Source organism: Taeniopygia guttata, chromosome 7 (genome assembly GCF_048771995.1).
Source record: "Taeniopygia guttata chromosome 7, bTaeGut7.mat, whole genome shotgun sequence".
In the NCBI taxonomy this organism is placed as follows: Eukaryota; Metazoa; Chordata; class Aves; order Passeriformes; family Estrildidae; genus Taeniopygia; species Taeniopygia guttata.
In genome coordinates, this window is record NC_133032.1 from 14,062,713 (window position 1) to 14,084,622 (window position 21,910).

At 37.5% G+C, this 21,910-nt stretch overlaps 1 protein-coding gene across 6 annotated transcripts in view; it reads left to right on the top strand.

The window, feature by feature from the left end:
- Positions 1-21,910, top strand: part of SCN2A (sodium voltage-gated channel alpha subunit 2) — a 75,262-nt gene that overhangs the window by 10,537 nt on the left and 42,815 nt on the right. For 2 of the 6 annotated variants that reach the window (XM_072932165.1, XM_072932168.1), the window contains exons 2-7: positions 9,778-10,097; positions 13,142-13,259; positions 15,799-15,889; positions 17,551-17,679; positions 18,169-18,260; positions 19,329-19,601. In XM_072932165.1, the coding sequence (XP_072788266.1) occupies positions 9,831-10,097; positions 13,142-13,259; positions 15,799-15,889; positions 17,551-17,679; positions 18,169-18,260; positions 19,329-19,601 (970 nt within the window). In that variant the 5' untranslated portion in view covers positions 9,778-9,830. Of the gene's footprint in view, positions 1-8,165; positions 8,282-9,777; positions 10,098-13,141; positions 13,260-15,798; positions 15,890-17,550; positions 17,680-18,168; positions 18,261-18,356; positions 18,449-19,328; positions 19,602-21,910 lie in introns of those variants that run through there. The other 4 variants (XM_072932164.1, XM_072932167.1, XM_072932166.1 and 1 more) reach the window with 3 other exon arrangements.

The following is a 21,910-nucleotide window of genomic DNA, read 5'->3' on the forward strand; positions in this document are numbered from 1 at the left end:
TTAGCATTAGACATCACAACTTGTAACTAGTAGCTGGCTTGGACCCATCTGCACTCTGTCCCTAAGGATATGGTAAGAACTGCTAACCATAAACCATCATAGGACTAAAAGAATATGTAAAATTAAATATGAGACGTCATCTGTGACTTAATTTCCAGAATCACTGAGACCACTTTGCTTCTAGTTTATTTGAAGTGGCACTTTACTGAAACAAAGCCAACTCTTCCATTCCAGTGGCAAAGGGAATCTAGTGGGGACCATGAATGAGAAAGGAAGTTGTGCTGTGTAGTTGTGCTTTTTTGTGTGTGTGATTCTCTCTCCTTTAGAGACCTTGATATGTTTCCAGGTGCAGCTACATAGTAGGTGCATGAGTAGTGCTTATGAGGAAACATTTTGTGGCATCCTGCCCTTGAAGGTTGATAGATATCCAGGGAGTTAATACTTCTTTCAAGCTGCATTAACTCCTGCAGGAGCCCCTTGGCAGCTGGTGCTGTGCAGCTGCAGAGAGCCTGTCAGCGTCAGTACCGTTCCCAGGGGAGAAATTCTCATCTGTTATCCATGGAGATACTTGTTTCCCCCATGTGGGATGGTCCTCATGCTTTCTGTGCCTATTGTGTTTTGGGTTTGGAAGTTTCTCAAGAGGCGGTTTTGTTTGTCACTAGTCAGCTATCTTTGCAAATACAAGCCTATTTAGAAAACGCTGCGTTCAGATCCAGGTTCTTTTTAATTTGCAAAGCTACAAATTGGACATGAACACCCTCACGTCTACTTACATATACCAAGTCAAAACTCAGGGTTTTGGCATGTAGTGGATGAGATTAATTTTTTATCAAAAATATACCAACAGCTTGAAATGAGTGGAGATGATGTAAAACTGTCCCAGCACGCCACTCCCCGGGTCCGTTTCTATGGTTTTACAGTCACCGTTTCCTATTTAAAAAAGCCCCACAACACACCCGCCCACCCGGAGCAGGGGAGTTGGCTGCTGCAGGCAGTAGGCAGCATGGCTGACTGTATCCAACACAGACGGTACACAAATCTAACTGAAGGAGGGACGGTGATCCCCCGTTCCTTCCCGCCCTGATGGTAAAGCCTGAATTCGGCTCCCTCGCTGCTCAGCCCAGCTCTTGGCATAGCGGGGAGGGACCTCGCCCGGCGGGGCTCCGCTGTCTCCCGCTGCTGGCTCTGAAGGGCGGGCTCCCCTCAGCACCCCCTGCGCTTCTCCCTAACACCTGCTCCTCCCCGCCGCTCCTGCTGCTGCCCCGCCGTGTGAGCGGGCCCGGCTGGAGCAGCCGGGGCAGCTGTCCCTGCGGAAGGGGCCGTGTGGCAGAGGCGGCTTTGCGGAGTCTCCGAGCCCGCGGGCGGCGGCGCTCCCCCCGCGCAGCGCGGTGCCGCAGCCGCCGGACCGGTTGCTTGGCAACCTCCCCTGGGCGCCGCGCCATTGCGGAGCCCGGCCGCCTCCCGGCCGCCTTTCTGCTCGGGCCCGTGCCTTCCAGCCGCACCGAGCTGCCCGTCCTGCCTCGCCGTGCCCGCGGCGGGGCCGGGGCTCAGGGCGGCGGGGCCGGGACTCAGGGCGGCGGGGCTGGGGCTCAGGGCGGCGGGGCCGGGACTCAGGGCGGCGGCTCGGCTGCCACACCTGCGGCGCCCGCCGGCAGGGCGGGCTGGGCGGTGGCGCCGGGCGGGCTCCGCCCGGCTTCCCCTGCCTCACTCCCTTCCCCTGCCTCGCTCCCCTCCCCTGCCTCACTCCCCCTGCCTCACTCCCTTCCCCTGCCTCGCTCCCCTCCCCTGCCTCGCTCCCCTCCCCTGCCTCACTCCCCCTGCCTCGCTCCCCTCCCCTGCCTCGCTCCCCTCCCCTGCCTCACTCCCCTGCCTCACTCCCCTGCCTCACTCCATTCCCCTGCCTCACTCCCCTGCCTCGCTCCCCTGGCTCTGCCCGCGGGCTCCCGGCTCGCCGCCGCGCCCGCCCTGCCGGCCTGTTGGCGCTGCCCGGTTGCAAGGAGCGGGTGGAAATGTTTTGCGTAGATGTGGAAGCTGCTCGCAGCCGTTGATGGAGATGGAGCGCTCGGTCCGTGCCCCTTTGTCCCTTGATCGACGGAAGCTTCGCCCGGCTTCCCCCTCGGATCCTGACCTGGGCTTATGTAAGGCACAGGCTTATTCATAGGTTGTGTTTGCAGCAGAAGACAGCAAGAGGCTATAAAAGTGGATTCGCAGAGTATTTCCCACAATAATGTATCAATAGATTCAGAACAATGATTTATGTTGTTCATCCAAAACTTTTAGACAGATGTTCTGGGGATGTTAGAATCTCCCATCTACCTGGTGCCTTGTATCCAGAAGGATATAAATTATATATGAATTTTCTGTAGCCATGCTGTAGTTAAGATTGAGTGGAGTTTTCATTCTAAACATCTTTGCATAATGCCCATACTGGGAATGCTAAATTCTGAGTTCTGGTTTGTCAGGAAAGAAATCACAGCATGTTTTATTAACAGCATAAGTAGTCAGCATATTCTCCTATTCAGGCATCTGGAAATATCTAGCTCATCCCATACATATGGCACTTCTGTTATCATTACATCTTTGAATTGTATATTCAGTCTCCCCACACAAACACACTAAAAATGGATATATCTCTAGCCTGACACTTACACAAGACTCTACTTGTGGGGATAGTTTCCCACAATGTGTTTCAGGGCAAAGATTGATTTGAAGAAGAGCCCACTGCAGCTAGATAGCTGAAAGGCTGTAATCACTTAATCAGCTTCATTAGGGATTTGGTGAATACTCTTGCATTGTCTTCCCACATTGCTGTTTGATTTGGAGACACTATGTCTCTTTTTGTCAAGGGAAACTTGAGCTTTTGTTTTGAAACTTTCTTGGATTTAAATCAACCTTGGTTTTTTCCTGTGGTCAAGGAGCACTGGAGGAGATGATTACAGTCTCCAGAAAGCTTATCTCACTGTATTAAATAAAAAAGTTAAGAATGGTATTTTCATCAAGTGAAAAATCCAGATTGTGTAATACTAGAAGGAAGGATTTAAGGGCCTCTCATCTGGAAAGACAAGTAGGGTTTTTGTTCGTGCACTGACATTTGATTGAAAGTCAGCAATTTTTCAAAGGCCGTTTCTAATAAAAGAGGAAAACAGATTAACTCTACCAAATGCAAGTCATTGCCAGTTATTGGTTGACAGTAATTAAAGATGACAATTCACTGATTTTTACCAATTTTTTTCATAATTCTTTGGAGTACATCTTGCCAGAGACCTATGGATAGTTTCCTGAAATAAGTTTTAAAGAGAGGAAGAAAATTGATTTGAAGGACCCCCAAAGTTTCCCAATATGGATCTTTGTATATCTGTTGTCCCATTATATGATCCTTGCTGCACATTTTTCTTTAAATGCTGTCCTGATGTCCATGTTGAAAGGAAACAGGTATTCCTGGTCATTTTCTGATCTTGGAAGAGCAAGCCTGAGGCTGCTGTAACTGAATGGTAGCCTAATTTGATCTTAGATTTGCTCGTATTTAGGCATTTGAATGCCTTTTTGCCACTTTATTCTACTTATATGTGTTCTACACCAGGTACAGGATCTGTGCCAATATTTGTTGACTACAGTTAGAGCCCTGTTCTGCTCCATTATTCAAAGCTCTGGAGATCCATTTGTTCAGACTCTGGTGCCTTAAGCCTTTTGAGCTTGCACTTAGGTGAAGCACTACAGTTTGGAAGACACTGAAGGTAGTCAGCTAGTCCTTTTCAATCTAAAGTGAGAGGACATCTCGAGACATTAAGAATCCTAATTTATTTTCTTAAGTGTGATAGATCAGCTCTTTGATCTTTCTGAAGTCTGCCCAGTTATTTACAGTTTTCAAACAGACTACTGGTCTGATCTGGCTAAAATGCAGAGATGCAGAAATGCTCAGGCCAACACAGTGGGAAATGAGCAGGCTAAGAGTGGGTGGAAAATGCATCTGTCCTTTCTGACAGAACTATCTCATACTGGCTTAAGGTTTCAAGTAGTTACTTGAAGCATTTTCAGAGGTGACTTGCTAGTTATACATCCGTCTAAAATGTTGGAAAATGTGTAGGAAGCTGTGGTTTTATATAGCTCTTGTAAGAGCCATTTGGAAAGATTTTTTTGCAGGAACACCTACTGTTCAAAGTGCACGATTCGGTACATCAATATTGTATGAAGGGACCTCTGTCTCAGCTGTGGCTACTGAACAGACAGTGGAGCATTGTATGAAACACACAAACCTCAAGCACAGGAGAACTGATGTTTATTTGCTGTCTAATTTGAGCAGTGGAGCAGTGAAAACATAAATCTTAGCAGAGGTACAGCACGAGCTCGAAACCTTCCACCTTCCAACAGGGCAATGCCATGTTATGCAATCTTTCATGCAATTCTGTGGAGTCCTGATAGCTTCCTTTAGGCCTGGGGAGAAATATAACAGATGAAGCAGCACAAAACAGTGAGAAACCTACACTTATTAGGACCCTAAAACAGTGAAGGCCTGTTACAAGTTTCTTGACTCTCATCCTGATGAGTTTCGCCGCAAAACTCACTTACCACTGATCTTTTTCTTCCAAGGTCTGGCTTTTCTTAAAGTCCTTGAAAGATTGTTATATGTCTACTCTGTTAATTCCCTTTTTTCACTGGTAAAAAGTTTTCCTAACAAACCCTCTTGTGGCAGTTTAACGCCACAACCTGTTTATCTGTATATTAGACAAAAAGAAAACAAATTCCTTTGCTTCCTTGTAAGAGCTTTTTGGACATATAAAGACAATCATTGTGTCTTCAATTGCATCACATTTTGAGCCCATTTTGTTGTTTGTCAGGACACTTTGAATTCTAATACTATCCTCCTGTTTAGTTGTAACCCTCCCAGTTTAATGTCATCTCAAAGCTAGCAAACATGTTTTCAGTCTCCTAGATCACCATGATTAATTTAGTAGTATAGTAAGAATTGTAAGCATCATGGGGGGAAGAGATGACAGGAATTCTTTAGATTCAATGTATTTGATTAAATGAAATTAAATTAAATAAATTTTGAAAAACTATTTACAAGAAGAGAAAGCTCTGCTTAGGTCTCTTTTGCTCTTTCAATTAAAATACTATTTTATTTTAGACTGTATAATTAATGGTGTTGTTTAATTATTTAAGATTAAGGGTCTTAGAGTAGTATTGACATATTTTGCAAACTACAGTAAGTAGCACAGTAACCTACACTTTGGTCAAAGTTGCTTGCCACTATTTTAATTTTGGGGCAGATTGTATTTAAAGTTTAATTTATTGTTTCAGCAAAGAAATGGAAATATGCCAATGTAATTTGCTCCTATCACAAAGTTGTAAGGCGTTGTCAAAGACTGAGCAAGCTATTATACAGAAAGGACTAGATGAGCTTGATGACTGGTGTTAGTGGAGCAAGATGAAATTCAGAACTATAAATGAAAAGTCATGCAATTAGAGACAATCTAATATTGTACAGGGACACACAGCTGGAGAGTAAAACGATCACAGAACTACAGAGAATGATGGCCAGTTGCCAGTTGTGCATTTTAATGCTTTGCTTTGCCATTGAACAAAGACAGTTTTTTACACATTTCTGAGGAAAAACGGATAATCTATTTTCCTTCTAATTTTATTAATCAGGATTGTCTGTAAATGAAGGCTCTTAGGATGTCAGGAAAAGATTCGGAGGTTTCTCTTGGCTCTGTCCTATCAAAAATCATTCACCCTCATGTAGAGTTTCTTTACATGTGACACTGAACACTTCTCCATCTCTACCCTTTCTGTGGGCCTTGTGTTTTACCAGATGAGTAAATGACAAGGTCCATCTCAAGCTTTCACACATGCCACAGTAGAGGGAAGATGGATACCGTCAGTGATAAAATTGTTCATAAAATGTACCCATGGCTGTAGGTGGGAAGCTAGACAGCAGTTGGAATGACTTATTACCAGAATTGCTATTCTTATTTCATGTTTATGTTTTAGGTAAGTTTTTTACCATGTTCACACAATAGTTCTTAAACATAGGCTATGTTGAACTGGGCTTTCATTGATATTTGCTATCTAATTTAATAATTTTCCCTTTCTATAATAAGTTTATCTGTTACATTTACTATAGCTATGTGTAGTAAGGAATTTTTTTATTATTTTAAGGATTGTTACAAGCTTCTCTAGATGTATTGCTGTTGTCTCCTCTTTAGAAGTATATATATTTTTTCTTTTTAGACTGCAAAGCTGATATTGCATTTCCTGTGTAGTCTGCCTCTTCAAAATACTTGTTCATTTTTCTTACAGCCTAGTAAGTCTGTAGACCCAAGTCTCTAGAGCAATTGGATACAATGTCCCTTGGCTATTTCCTTTTTGTCTTCTGTTTTTGCTGTCCTTCCTCACACTGTGCTTCTAGATTGTATAGCACTGGTGGAAATCAAAATGAGATCTGTGGTAATTTCAGACCCTTACAATAAGAAACAAATAATCAGATACTTTCACTTAATAAACTGTTAATGGAAGAATGAGGCGCCTTTTCCATATTGTGTTAATTAGCCCAACTTTTCAGGTACTTGGTTTACTGTAACTTTCATATATAAGCAGTTGTCTATCCATACGAATAAATAATCAAAATGCTTTTGTAGTTAGAAGCTCCTCTACTCCTCCTGTGTATCTGTGCTGTCTCACAATCATATTTTGAGACTGCAAAACAGCCCTAAGTAAACTGTAGTCCTAATTAGAGCCAGCCAGGAGTTTTCATCCAAAGCTTCTTAACCAAAAAAATTGGTTACAAGGAATTATTTGTAAACTTCTTGTTGATTTCTTTGAATCATCTGTGAAAACAGAAAACCCTATCAAATGAAACGCTTTTCTAAAAAGGCTTTTAATATTATTTTTAAAAACTGTGTAATATTTAAATGAATAAAAACCAAATCAATACTTTTGATGTGTTTGAATTATAGTTCTTATTTGACAAATTTTGTCTTAGTTGCTGAAAATTTCAAAAACCTTATTTTGACCAAGTCAAACTTTTCATTCTCTCACCACAATTACAAAAGGAAAAAAATTATCAATATTTTTCCCTCTCTTAACTGTCTGTTTTTCAAAGCCACAGTGACATTTCTTCAGCTACTCTATTAATTCCTTCTACAATGTCTCTCACTTTAGATTGACCTTTTGCTTTTTATTACTTTCCACACCTTTTTTTTTTTTCTGTCCTATTCGTGGCTGAAGGAAAGGAGGCAGCAGAGAATAAATGGCTGCCAGAAGATGTGAACATAGAGATACAGCAATGTATCTTGCTTGAAAAGTTTGGAAGAGATTTGTGTATGTGTGAAAGAAGGAGAGAAGAGCCAAAAGGTTGATGGTGAGGCAGGAGAGAGATAAAAAAGTTTTATTGGTGCAGCAGGAGGAGAAAGTACAAAAATTGGTAAGCATGGAATATACAGAGCAAGCAGAAGAGTGGAAAGAAGTAGGATGGTGTTTTAGTAGAGTGGGGCCCAAAGGGGATGTTTTACTGATTTGCCACAGAGAGTGGTTTACAGTGCTCCCAACCACCTGCTGCAGCAGGGAGCAAGAATAGATGACTTCTGTACAGGAACTCGCTGCTGCAGTGAACTCTCAGAAGTGCCCTCCTTCCCTCCCATTGGTGGCCGATCTGCTTTTAGAAAGAATGCACAGTGAACATACTGTATGCATTTATTTGAGAATATTTACACAACCTATCGTTTGAAATAATCCAGACTGCTGTTAATACAGTTTCAGCAATTGTTTAGGTTATGCTCTGCCTGTGTAACCTCCATTTTTTGATTTCTCTTACTTTGCTATCCCTCCTACTTTCTTTCTTTCTCACCTTCACAGTTTTAACAGCTATGGTCACATCAGCAGTAGCTGCTATGTATTCAAAAGAATCTTTGAGAATCTTGAGACTTGACTGGTTATATAAAATCATATATTTTAGTCCAAGAGTGTCAGTTTAAGCAAGTGTTTAAGCATGCAAAAATTCTTCACCATTTCTGAGAAGAGTTTATGAGTATATATCAGTACCATCTACTGGCAGTAAGAGTTACAGCATTTAGTAGGCTCACACAGGAAATGCCAGACTTTACTTCAATAACCAGGATCCTTCAGCAGGAAGTTAGGTGTGGTCTCTAAAAGGCGAAAGAAAAAAAAAAAAAAAGGAAAAAAAAAAGAAAAAAAAAAAAAAAAAGAAAAGGCATGATGGAATTTTAACTGCAGTCTTCCCTGGTGCCATTCCAAACCTACATAACTGCAAGATTCTTCACTGGTAATGATTTTTTAATTGTTTCCTGCAGTATTAAAACAGAATTATGCTTTTCTTTTATTTTTTTTCCTTCTGTAATTAGAAATAAAATCTAAGAGGATTCTGCTGTAGGGCCACTTTCATTTTCCTAATGAACCTTCCTGCTGCTGGTAGTCAGTGCAGCTTCCAGCAGCAGTTTGATACAGACCGTCCATGACAGAATGCACCAGGTGCATTTGCCTGCAGTGGAAGAGCATGCTCACAGGGAGACCTGCAGGAGTTGGGATGTGTGTGGATTGTGTAGGTGTAAGTGGCTGTGTGCATATGGTTGAAAAGGAGGAGAAAGCATCATGTTGCAGCTTATTTAACAGCCTTCAGAAATATTAATTTGTTGCGACTGTGCCAGAGTATGTGTGCTAAGTGAGACAGTAAAATAGGATCTGGCTGATTGTAGTCAAACTTTTCTATCATTTTAATCTGAATATTGTTTCTGCGTATATTGTCTTACTCAGAATATTTTATTTTATTGTATTTGCTATCTTTTTAATGTGCTTACTCAGAAGGATGCTTGTGAAAAATTCTTGTAGGCTACAGCAGAAATCCTGTTTGCAATTTCAGATCAAAGTATTTGCATTGGGGATATTTTCCACTGTTCTTTTTAACTGAACTGCCTGGAGACATTAAGAAGAGATGGTCCTGCTCTTGCTGGTGAAATTCCTGAAATATATATACAATTGATATGATATCATACATAAAAAATCTAAGTGCAGGATGTAATGATTAAAAATCTGTTTTGTTTAATTCAGCAATTCTTCCAGTGCACAGTGTGTTGCCAGGCAGGGGATCTGAATACAGGTGCTTACGCCTGAACCTTGTTTCCTGAGCTGGCAGTTCGGCAAAGGCAGCATTTTTGTACTCGAAGAGAAGTATTGCTTTCAACTGATCCTTCTGGCCTTATGTGGCAATAGTGGATTCTAAGAGTCATTTCTGGTCCATATAGCTAGAGGGAGGACTGGTCCGAGATGCAGCTTTCAGGGTAATAAAGAGCTACATCGTCTGGAGTCTCACTCAAGACTGAACCAAATACTTCAGAACTGTTGATTCCTCACACTGATTGTAGTGGAAAATATCTCCTACTTTATTCATGGAAATGGATAACATTACCCTTGGTAAAGGCAAAAGATGTTATTGTATTGTATGTGCTTTTTTGATCAGCTTCTAGAATTGACAATCTATTGGTGTAAGCACTAAGTGAATTTTAAACTAAATGCTTTAAGAATTGATACCTCTGAGACAACTCTAAGAGGCAAGCTGCAAAGAAAAATTGTTTGTCTTGAAACAAAAACAAATTTAAAAATTAATTTCATGACAGTCTCTTTTGGATGATAATACTGAGTTTAACAAGATGTCCCCCACGAAATTCTGGAAATACATATATTCTGAAAATATAAAATACTTTATATTGTTGGTAGCTGTATTGTTCTAAATTTTTTCTGTGGGTTTTTTTTTTTTTTTTTTAGCACTTTTTTTATGAGAGAAGCTAAACAGTAATTAAGAGGTGCAGGATGAAAAGATGGCACAATCAGTGCTGGTACCACCAGGACCCGACAGCTTCCGCTACTTCACAAGAGAGTCGCTTGCAGCTATTGAACAGCGTATCAATGAAGAGAAAGCTAAAAAATCCAAACAAGAGCGCAAAGATGATGATGATGAAGATGGCCCGAAGCCAAACAGTGACTTGGAGGCAGGAAAGACACTGCCATTTATATATGGTGACATACCTCCAGGAATGGTGTCCGAGCCCTTGGAAGACCTGGACCCATATTATATCAATAAAAAAGTGAGTGTGTTGTATTTCCATCAGACTTTAAGAAAAATAAATAACAACCATTCAAAGACATAGTATTTCTATTATTTTTGACCTAGAGCTTCCATATAATAATTCCCCCAACCACTGATGTGATTTGCAGAAATCTCCACTATAAGAACAGAAATTAGTAATGCTTATGGGACCTTATAGATAAGTAAAGATGCACTTAATTTTTTTTTAAAATAAACCTGGCATTTTATTAAAACCTGTAACTTTCAAAGTTTTACGCACAGGAGAATTGAAGTAGCAGCACAGGGTTTATCTTTAGAATAATTACTAATTGCTGTGTTATAGTTGTGAAAGTTGCAGGTCTTCAATATGAAATCCTTTTCAAAGGCAGCTACACATCCTCTTACTAGATTTCTTCACTGTTGTGAAAAGTTTAGGTTGCATTCTCTTTTCACTGGGAAGGAAAGGGAACTATGTAAGGGTAATTTCTCAGGATATGATGATCATCCTGATCCATATTTACTCTATAGTAATATCATCATATCCTAGGCTCTATATATCCAGCCTAGTCTGGGTGAAAAAATTTTCCTATCCAGTTCTATTTTGTTCCATGATTGTTTTCAAAGAGGGACATAAATAAAGCGGAGGTAGCAATTGCACTTGGAGTGTTGACAGAATGTTACATAATTAAAAAATTATTTTTATGGAGATGTTACTTAAAAAAAAAATCCACATATTTGCTTTGATTTAAAGTAACAACAACTGGTGTGGCCAGCACAAAAGTGTTGAACTTTAGACTAGTGTCCAGATGGCCTTGAATTTCCTCCAGATTTTCAGTCCTTTTGATTTTGGCATCATATGTATTGCAGTCTCATTATTCTACTAGAAAAGAAGAAATTTTTTTTCCTGTTTTCATAATTTTTTTCTCCTGCTTTTTTTCTTTCCTGAGGAAACTAGCTAGCTAACCAAAACAAGTGAATTAAAAAACAAAACCCATGAAAGTGAAGAAACTGGCTTCAAAGAAAAATGAAGAAAAACTCCAAGAATTGTTATGATTCAAACTCAGACTAAGAGAAAAAATGCAAATGAAGATATTTCCTGCAGGAATTAGGGGTATGCCTCATCAGTAATATGTTGAAACAATAGTAATATAGGCATACCATGAATAGCTAAGCAGAACAGCTCAATAAAAATCAGTTGTGCCTTAAGTGTTCATTGCAGAATTTCTAAAACTGAATTCATGTACAGAGAATCATGACTTAAATTTGAAAACAGGGTTTTCAACTAATTATCATGTTTTGCTTCCTTTACTCAAGTGATTTACCCTGTTGAAGTCTGGAAGGCAAATAGGATTTGGGTCAAAGTACCGATTCCTTTCCTTAATTCTTTCCACATCCTGTAGTAGTAAAAAATCTGAATTCAATGCCAGAAATCCTAAAGTTAGAGCATGTATCATCATGCTTTGGAAACTAGAAGAGTAATTCTGCAATTAAGTGTGGATGTGAAGTAAAATCCTGCTGAATAGCTTGTTCCTGATTGAGAAATGCATAGCAGTTGTCATGATCTTTTCCAAAAAGCATTGTGGTTTCCAGTAGGAAAAGCAAGACTTCAATCTGTATGTTGCAATCATATTTTCTCCTGTTATTTTTCTTAGCATTCTTTGCATATTTTTGAACATAATTTTTTGGGTCAGGCTCCATTTTAATTTTTTAGCCTAACTTGATGAGTCAGCATAACACAAATGCTACTTCATCAGAGGTTTTGGGTAAGAGTAAAGGGAACAGAAAACATACAAACTCTGATAACTAGAAGTCCTGTGTTCATTAACTCCAGGACTAATAGGAGAGTTAAAAAAATCTTCATAGTAAAGACCATGTTACAGACTCCTGTACAATAAAAGATCAAATTACAGCTTGAGAATCACTAAGTATGGGAGAATGCAAACATGTTACGTTTGGAACCACTGATTTTTATAATTTATAATTTATTATTTCACGCAGGGAAAGGCATTGTAGTTTCAGCTGCTCTATTTGCCACACCTGCTCAGAAAGAAGGGCATAATCTTGACAAATGCTGCCCTCTGATTTCAGTTGAGTTAGAACATGGCTGTTGACTGTATTCCAGGTCTGCATGACTTATGTGCCCTTTGGGCTTCCTAGGACTGCCACAATGTTATCTAGATCCACTTCCTTTCAAAAAGCATGAAAGTCATCCATGTATAGAAAGAAGAGATGGTGGAAATAGACGGGACTTTCCACAGATGTGTGGGAATCAACATAATTTTTTTAAAATACCTTACAGGTTTTATTCTTTATTGTTTGGATTTTAAAAGCAATTTTATGTTTAAAAATGCTTTTTTAAAATGTTAGTAATATACATGAGTCATTGCTGAAACTGTGGAGAGACAGTGAAAATACCTGGATACGGTGAATAGAGTGAACTCTGTATTAGGTGAAAATAAAGTATGATAAGGCAAATAGATTTGCAGGTACAGAACTATCACAAGCAACAGTTGAAAAGGGAAGTAATACCTACCTCTCAGAACACTGCAAAAATTGAGTACATTAGTGTTATGTTCAAAAATGGTTATTGAACCCTCTTGATTTCCATATTTTCATGATCACTTGAAATTTAGATCACTTTGAGTTACCTTTGTCTTAGTACTTTGATAATTTATGCTGGTTATTTGATTTAGGGATTGAAGTTGAAGTTTTAATGGCTCTCATTTTGGTTACAGTTACACACCTCAGTGTATATATTATACTGTACAAAAAGTATGCTAATTCTTCAAGAATTGCCTACATTACTTTCATACTTGTCTCTGTTTACTGGCTATGAATATCAGGATTACTTATGATTTCTAAATAGATGCATTTAAGTGTTCATTTAATTGTATTTATAGCAATTTGGCTGGATGCTACAATGTGTGAACTAGACAAGGGGATTGGGTCAATGAAAAGAGAGCATATTGGCCAAATGTGATTAATGATGAAATGAGAATGATTCAGGATTTGTAACTTGGTATCTTCTAAATGCTGTTTTTCATTCTCTTTCTCTTTTTCCAGACCTTTATAGTATTAAATAAAGGGAAGGCAATATTCCGATTCAGTGCCACCTCTGCCCTGTACATGTTAACTCCTTTCAATCCTCTTAGAAAAATAGCTATTAAGATTTTGGTACATTCATATCCTTTTCAAGTGGTTAGTCTAAAACTGTAATGAATGGGATGTTACTTAGTATTTAAATCATTCTCTGGCACATGTCCCAGGATCAATGTGATCAGTAGTGTTTTGTCCCTCTTCTCTCTACTATTTATGTCTTCTGTTCTTTTTCTCAGTCTCCTTTTTCATTTCTGTTCATTGCTAGATCCTAATATAGTAATACCAGAAGCCAGACAACCAGTCATCGTCTTTTATGATTTCTGTATCTTCTTTCTTCCCCCACATAATTTTTCGTTCCCTCTTATTTTTTTCTGTAATCTTCTCATCTTTTTTTCATCTTTCCCCCTCCTCCACATTTTTCATAAACTGCAGATGTATTGCTCAGAATACTTCCAGTTCTTCCCTGACACTGTGTATTAAAATCAAATCTTTGATCCCAGATCTGTGCTTTCGTGAGTATTTAGTGAAAATATGGTTTCATTATTCCTTTTCATTTTCTGGTTCAGATAAGGCTTACAGAAGGATAGATTCATAAAACAGGTTTCTTGTTTTGTTATATATGCTTAGTCCTGTATGTATCCCACCTGTCTATTTCTTGAGCATTATTGCATTATACACTTGTAAGCCTATTGATGTTTTAATTTCAGTCTTCAAGAAGGTCATGAGATTTCCACATTGCAGGTAGAGATTTGAAAAGCTAAATTATTATAATTACTTAACTATTATTTTGTCTTTTTCAATGTTTTAATAGCAGACTATAGTAGGCATCCCACTGGTCTGATCCCAAATACCAATATGAGCAATGAGGTCATTGACTTGAGAAAGCCAGCTTACTTAATAGGGAAAAAATACAAATGTTTGCACAATTGTATTTACAGTAGTCTAACATAAGCACACTGAAAGTAGCTTTGCGTTAGCATTGCATGTAGGGTTCCTAAGATTATGTAGGTTAAATCTCGAAAGGACTTTTTTCAGTTGTGGTATACTGGAAGACTGATAATTACAGTGGTTGGTATGTGTTAGACATTGTTATCAGTGGCTAGCATACAAATGACTTCCAAAACAATGATGATACTACATAGCCTGTTTTCAATTTTCTTGCTACAGGTGCCACTAAAAATAATTATTTTTCAATTATGTGACACTCTTCCCCATATTCTGAAGAGTTATGGGGAATAATATAAGATTGTGGGACTGAGGTGGTGGTGAAGAGCTAGTCACAAATTCAGAGCGCTAAAACAAATTGTTTAAATTTATGGTAAGGTATATTTATAGTAATTTTTCCACTAATAAAAGTGTAGTGAGGATTTGCAACTCTAAGTGGACATTTCATCAAAAAGGATTTTGAAAGCCTATGTAAAATAGAGGGTGGTGAAACACTTGTAGCATGGGGTTTTAATGTTAAAAAAATATATTTATTTCTCTTTTTCTCTGTTCATATGTGAATTACATAAAGAGAAGCTAGGTTCTCAGTAAAGGATTTTAAATATATTCGTTGCACAGAAAACCCAGAGAATTGTTGAATGTAATGCCACAGTTTTTGACAGCTCAGAAGGCAGAGGTATCATTATCACTTGAAGGTTTTTTATTAGTGTAGACATGCACATAAAAGTTTTTGAGGGGAACCTCACAGTACTTCTCACCCCATTGTATTTGGATTTCTGTTCAGGAGCACCACATGAACCTGCAGCTGTTCTCAAACTCGAGCTTTGTCCCCTCTGTAGCTTTAGATGTTGGTGCCATCATGTGGGCATTTCATGATTCATCTGCATGGTTTTCATTTTGTTGGTAGTATTTTTTTGGATCTTAGAAGAATGTCTGCAGTTCTGAGAGTAAAAGCTTGTGAATTTAGAGTGGTTCTGTTCAAATATATGAAATTATTTATGACTTGGACTTGTTCTGGAGTTCTAGTCTGGAATTCCAGATTAGAATCTAATTCCAATCTGGAATAGGACTTGTTTGTGGATTTATTTTTTTGAGAATCACATGTAGCTTCCCATCCCAATGGCATTTATATTACAAAAGTCATATATAAAACAAACAGCAATAAAATACTTTTCTTGCTAAGATTTTCCCATGTTCTGTCCTACTATGTGGCAGCTAGCTTTCAGTGTATTATAGTGATAAGGAAAAATGTTGATAAATGGCTAATTTTATGATAAAATATTAAAGTGAAGAAAATGTATTTTTCATTGCTTTGCATGCATGAAGCAGACCAGATTTTTCTAGATCATCTAAAAGAAATACTTTTTTTGTTGTTCCATGAAATTAGAGGCTGATACTTCAAAGGTTGACAGTTTTGTTCAATAAGAAAAAATGTTTTAGAGTTGGGATGCTTTTTAAAATACCTTACAGATTTTCAAGTTTTTAGCATATGACTGTTCTCTTGTAGCTATAAAACAGTGAATGAAATCTTTACATATTCAGGGCTTTTCCCTGGCTGTTAAAAAACAGTAGAGGGATAGATAGCTCCTGATAGTGAAAATCTCTCCAAAGCAGTGTGTTATTTGATACTCTTTTTTATGAAATTTTCTGGCTTACATTCCTTAACTCTTAGCCTACATTATTCAGCATGCTTATCATGTGCACTATTTTGACCAACTGCGTATTTATGACCATGAGTAACCCTCCAGACTGGACAAAGAATGTAGAGTAAGTTAAATGGATTTTTTCTGAATAATATCCAATAATCAGAAATAAATGACTGTAAATTATATTAGGATGGCTTCCACTGGCAGCAGCTACCTTGTTAGGCCATCCTATCAACAGCTATTATGATGCTATTTTCTCTGCTGTAGAATTAAATACATATAATTGTGTCATGACAAGTTCTTTAAGCGTCCTTCCTGTTTGCAGTACTAGATGGAAAATGTAAGAAAAGCTATTCTTATGATGATACAGAAGAAGTGGATTATAAATGTTTTTGACTGCGTTCAATGTCACATCTGTGCAAGAATGCAGGGAAATGCTGTCTTTCATTGCTTTTGCAATAACCATTACAGATAAAGGAATCATCTTATGGATGGCTATGTTGATCACAGTGCAGCTTTCTCTTACCAAAACCAATCTAACAGTGGAAAACCTGTATGCAAAATAAGCTATTAAAAATATATTGAAATGGTTAGCTAATCATTGGTGCAATATGATGACTGCTTGACTAATTGGTCCAGTACGATGTCAGCTGCGAGGTGCTGATACACAATGGCAGTTCCAAAGATGCAGGCCACAGTGTGAAACACTGTTCTTGGCTCTTCCTTTCTGCTGCTTATTCATTCCTTACTGCTTCGGCTGATCCGTACCTGATTAATCTTCAGAAATCAAAAGTGAAATCATAGAGCTATTAAGGTCAATGAAGACATTCTCATTTTGAGTTCAGTGTAAGCCTCTATGTGTTCAGGATATCTAGCATGTAGTAAATATTTCTGATGAAGATTCATTGCTTGAATATTTCTTCATGTCTGTATATTGTACCATTTAGAGTTACAACAGATGTCCTCATCTGTGGAATAAAGTTCTGCAGGAAATAATTTTTTTAGTAATTGAATGGAAAATTTTTATACTGAAAAACTGTTTTCAGATTAGCTCAATTAGAGTAAGCTTTTGCAGCAGTTTAATTTGAATTCCTTTTCATTAAAGATATAAATTAAACTAAATTTCAGGATGACATCACTTGAACACAAAAGATTGAAATTACTCAGAATGCCAGAATTAAATATCTTTTCAATTTACATTTCAACTACATTTTTAAGTCAAAATGAGTACCTGAATTTTATTGGCATTCTTAAATAATTTTGGTTGTTCTTGCGCTTGTTTGATTCCTGTACTACGTCTGTCTTGCTGTAGGTGAACTACTGGATATACCTACTCCATAACATGGTTAGAGAGCAATGAAGACTGATAAGAGTTGGCACTTGCCAACTCTTGGGACTAAGCAACATGTCAGCATAAAAATAACATTGAAGAAAGGAATTTTTAGCCTGAAAGTAAATTCTAAAATCCTAACATAACACATGAGTGTTTTGTTATAACATGGACTCAGACTTGTCATAAACATGCACCAATGAAGTAACTGGGAATTTTGCATCTGTCTTATTGCAGAGTATGTGGAAATTGAATTTAAGATGTGGGTTATCAGTATTTTCATCCTAATTTCATTCCTCATTCCTTATGGTATAAATTATGCAGATGTTAAAGTTTGTTTTAGCTGCCATTATTTCTTATGCCACTTAAAGAAAATGAGAATAAAACAACTAGAGAGCATAAGCTGCAAAAATAACATGATCTATAAACTCTGTCTTGCATATTTTCCTCAGATACACATTCACTGGAATTTATACCTTTGAATCACTTATTAAAATTCTTGCAAGGGGCTTCTGTTTAGAAGATTTTACATTTCTCCGTGACCCATGGAATTGGCTAGATTTCACTGTCATTACATTTGCGTAAGTCTTCTACTTATTTTTTTTAATAAAAATTCTTCCTGGTAGCATGAGATTAGTGACTAAAAATTGCCTCATATCTTGTCAGCCAGAATATTTGGAGCCTGGACTTCCTGCAGTTTCAATATGTTTCTTCTACTCTTTTACACATTTTAGTATTTCTAGCCAAGCATGTGCTGCGGAGGCCAGCATGGTGTGCCAGCCCATTAGGATTGTGAATGCCATCACCCTGAACTGTTCATATCCTGTCTCCTTTCTGCATACCAGAATTAAAGGAATCCTTTTGACTTCCTGCTAATAGCTGACCAGATTAATTTTCAAACATCAATTCAATGTGGTTTATTATGATAAAACTTAATTTAATTTTATGGCCAGAAGTATATTTATAACACAGGCAAAATACAGTGAACGGTGAAAAGGTCTTGCTCAAAGACCCAAGCAAATAGAATAAAATCTGCCTCAATTCTGAGTAACTGTGATTTAATCCTACAGGTATGTAACAGAATTTGTAAACCTAGGCAATGTTTCAGCTCTTCGAACTTTCAGAGTATTGAGAGCTTTGAAAACTATTTCTGTAATTCCAGGTAAGAAGTAGTTGGTGTCAGGTGTTAGGCCCCTCGTATCTCCAACTGTTATTTGTGTGCTGTCATTGTGTTTGTGTGTGAACTCCCCTATTACAGATATGTGACAGAGTTTGTGGACCTGGGCAATGTCTCAGCGTTGAGAACATTCAGAGTTCTCCGAGCTTTGAAAACAATATCAGTCATTCCAGGTGAGAGCGAGGTTAAACACCGAGGCTGACTTTTGTTCTACAAAGGCTGTACTCACATTTTCAAAGCATAAGCCTTATTTGCTACACATTGTCAACAAATCAAAAAAGCAGGAATCAAGACTTGTAATTTATTTAAATTGATTCATGCTTGTATTAGTTGTATTTTCTACTAAAAAAAAAAAAATCAGCCTTTGAGTTTAACAAATTCTTGCATGAGATATTTGCAGTAAACAGCCTATGTGATTTGCATCTTATGACATCAAGCTTTCCTTTACATGTGTTAAATATAAGTTAATTCTAAGCTTTCATACTGATGCAAATTTTCTCATTTATTGAAGGCACTTGATACAGCAACTTAATTCAGTTTTAAGTTATGTCAAAAAAAAAAAACAAACTCTAAAGGATAGCATGGGCCATGCATGGGGTATTGTTCTAAAGATGTCTTTCTTCTCCAAACCATCACCCCTCATATATCGTAACAAGATTATTATGATATAATTTCAATGTGCACATATAATGTCTTTACAATGGGGTTACTTTAATATAGAATACATTGCAAAAGTTCATAAAAGAAAGGTTTGGGCAAGAAGCATCAGCAAAAGTGAACTGCTATTTTATGTAGGGTTGAGATATAGCATGAATAATAAAATCACTTGTTTTGCCAAAAACAATGTGTTTGGTATTTTTTACACTATAAAATAAGTATAAACTTACATATTCTCATTCATCTTCCCAAATAATAAGGCTTTTCTTTAAAATTATTTTGTCACAAATTACTAGCTTTTTTGCATGAAATCTTTATCAGGAAATAAGTCACAGGATTTTTTGTGTGTGTTTAGTATCTGTTTAACATAATAATAAAAATCTACTCTCTTTGCAGGCCTGAAGACTATTGTAGGAGCCCTGATTCAGTCTGTGAAGAAGCTCTCGGATGTGATGATCCTGACTGTGTTTTGTCTGAGTGTATTTGCACTGATAGGGCTGCAGCTGTTCATGGGCAACCTGAGGAATAAATGCCTGCAGTGGCCTCCAGACAATTCTACTTTTGAAACAACTGTTATTTCCATCTTTAATAGCTCCATAGGTGAAAATGGTACATTTATTAATGCAACAATGACAACATTTAACTGGGATGAATACATCGAAGACAAAAGTAAGAGTTAATTATATTATCTACTGCATTGATTTTCTGATATTTATTTAAACAGATTTGAGAACATCAGTATCTTTCCCTTGCCTTTAAAAGTGTGTAATATGGCAAAGAAACATAAAAACGCTAATTTCTTTCTAGTAAATTTTCTCATAAGCCCACATTTGAACATCAGCTAGCCCAAGAATCCTGCCAGAGCAGGTAAATGTGGCTATGTTCCTTGTTCCTTCTGGTGCTGGGTGAGTGGCTTTGCCCCAGGCACCCTTGCACAGCACAGACATGCCTTTAAGAGAATGCTAGTGATTTACCCCAAGCTTCTTTCTTGCAAAATAAGAACTAGAGTCCATATTTCTGTCTTTTAATTTGTCTCTTATCTTTGGAAAATCAAGAAATGAGCACTTTTTTCTCTTTTGTACCTCATAATACACTATTTCCACCATTTTAGGTAGTTTATGGTAGTACTGTGTTAACAAAACTTGTTTAAAAATTCAGATAGAACAACTCTAAACATATCTATAGTTGATTGCTATTCTGTCTTTCATAACAGTATTGTTAATCTCTCCCATTTATCTGTTCAGCCCCTTCTATTTCTTTTACTGTATTTGGTATATTTAATGTATTCATAATTAGGTCTAATAGTTTTTTAATAAAGTCTGTATGTATATTTTAACTGCTGACTATATCAGTGAAAGTTAGGAAACTTCAGTTTAAGAACTAAATGCTTTTGGATCCAGGTCTCATTGCCTTATAATCTTTTAATATACTTATCATCTCAGCATGCTTGAAATATACCAATGCCATGCAGAAATTTTGAATGATAACCTGTTCTTAAAGCCGTCTGAAGAACAGATTCCATTCCATTCCCCTTTAGTTGTTCCTGGTACTATGTCACACAAATAGAAAGGGTTTTTTCTTAAATATCTGGCCTACATTTTCCCAATTTATGATTGAATATATTACTGTATCTGCTGTGGACTAAGATAATCATAGACTACTTTATATTAGTCTTTATACAGTTTAAAAACTCTTATCCTCTGCATTTCTGGTCTTTCCTAAGCAAATCAATCCTATTTTCCGCTTTGCATTTTCTATACCTATTTTCATTTGTTTATTTTTTTAATCTTTCCAATTACTCTGGCTTTTTTTTTCTTCTTGTTTTTATTTCACCTCTTTTTTTGTTAAATTTTTTGTATGCATGGGATTTTTTTTATGAGATCCTTAAATTGAGTGCTAACTCCTCTAGCAATTACTTCTAATTTGCATCTTTACCTCATGCCATATATGCAACATTCCTACTAGCACACTTCAAAATTAAGTAATTTTTATGTCAGCACTGTATTGTTGATTCACGGTCCGTTTGTATTTGCGGCAGTTATTGCATCTTTGTGTACAGTGGCGGCTGCAGCCACCTCCTGATATTTTGTATTTATGTATTTGATTTTGCCTTGTCAAGTGTAGCATTTTCTACTTGTCTCTATTGGAATAAATCCAATTGCTTTTGGACAAAGTTGTCAATTTGTAAAGGTCATTCTAAATTTCAAATACCTTTTCTCCTAGCCTTATGTCTTCAGAATACTTGATGCATTTTTCTTCTGTTGTTTCATGTCTTGAATTGATAATGAAACTTGTTAGAAAGCTGTATGTAGCACAGATACCTGGGAGATCGTCAGAGTGGGGCCCTTAGGAATTGACATTGCATCGCTGGCAACTTCTCTCTAAGAACTTCTTTCAAGTGTTTTGTGGTATTTCCAGCCAGAACATATTTCCTGTATTTGTATCTGCAAGTGTCATGTAGGATTTGTACCCATGACTGTTCTGTTATTAAGTTAACAGGAGACAGAAATATTTTTTTTATATGGCATATTTTCTACAAACTCATATTTACTGGTTCTATTACTTTATCATTATTATTTTTGTATTTTTTAAAATCTTGTTTGTTTTCCAAAGTAGTGGACTGAAAGTGGAGCTGTGCCACATAAGAATGTGAATTAGTCCCACAGAGAGATTTGCAAGTTCCTCTTGGACCCTGTCTGCATCTTTAAACTTCTTTTTAAGTAGGGGTGAGATGTCTCATGGGCTCTGACTCGGTGATCACCAGAATTTCTGAAAATGCATTGATTTCTTATATAATATCTGAGACTAGAATTACAGATATATAAATTATGGACATAATTTCTCTCTCTCTTTAAAATAAGCAGATTTTATGCTGCCTCTATCATATACTGGTGGTGACAGAGTAGAAGCAGTCAGTGGGAGCTGGTTGCAATTCCCTGCTTGTCTGTTTAGCATTAGCCCTCAGTTAGTTCATGCCA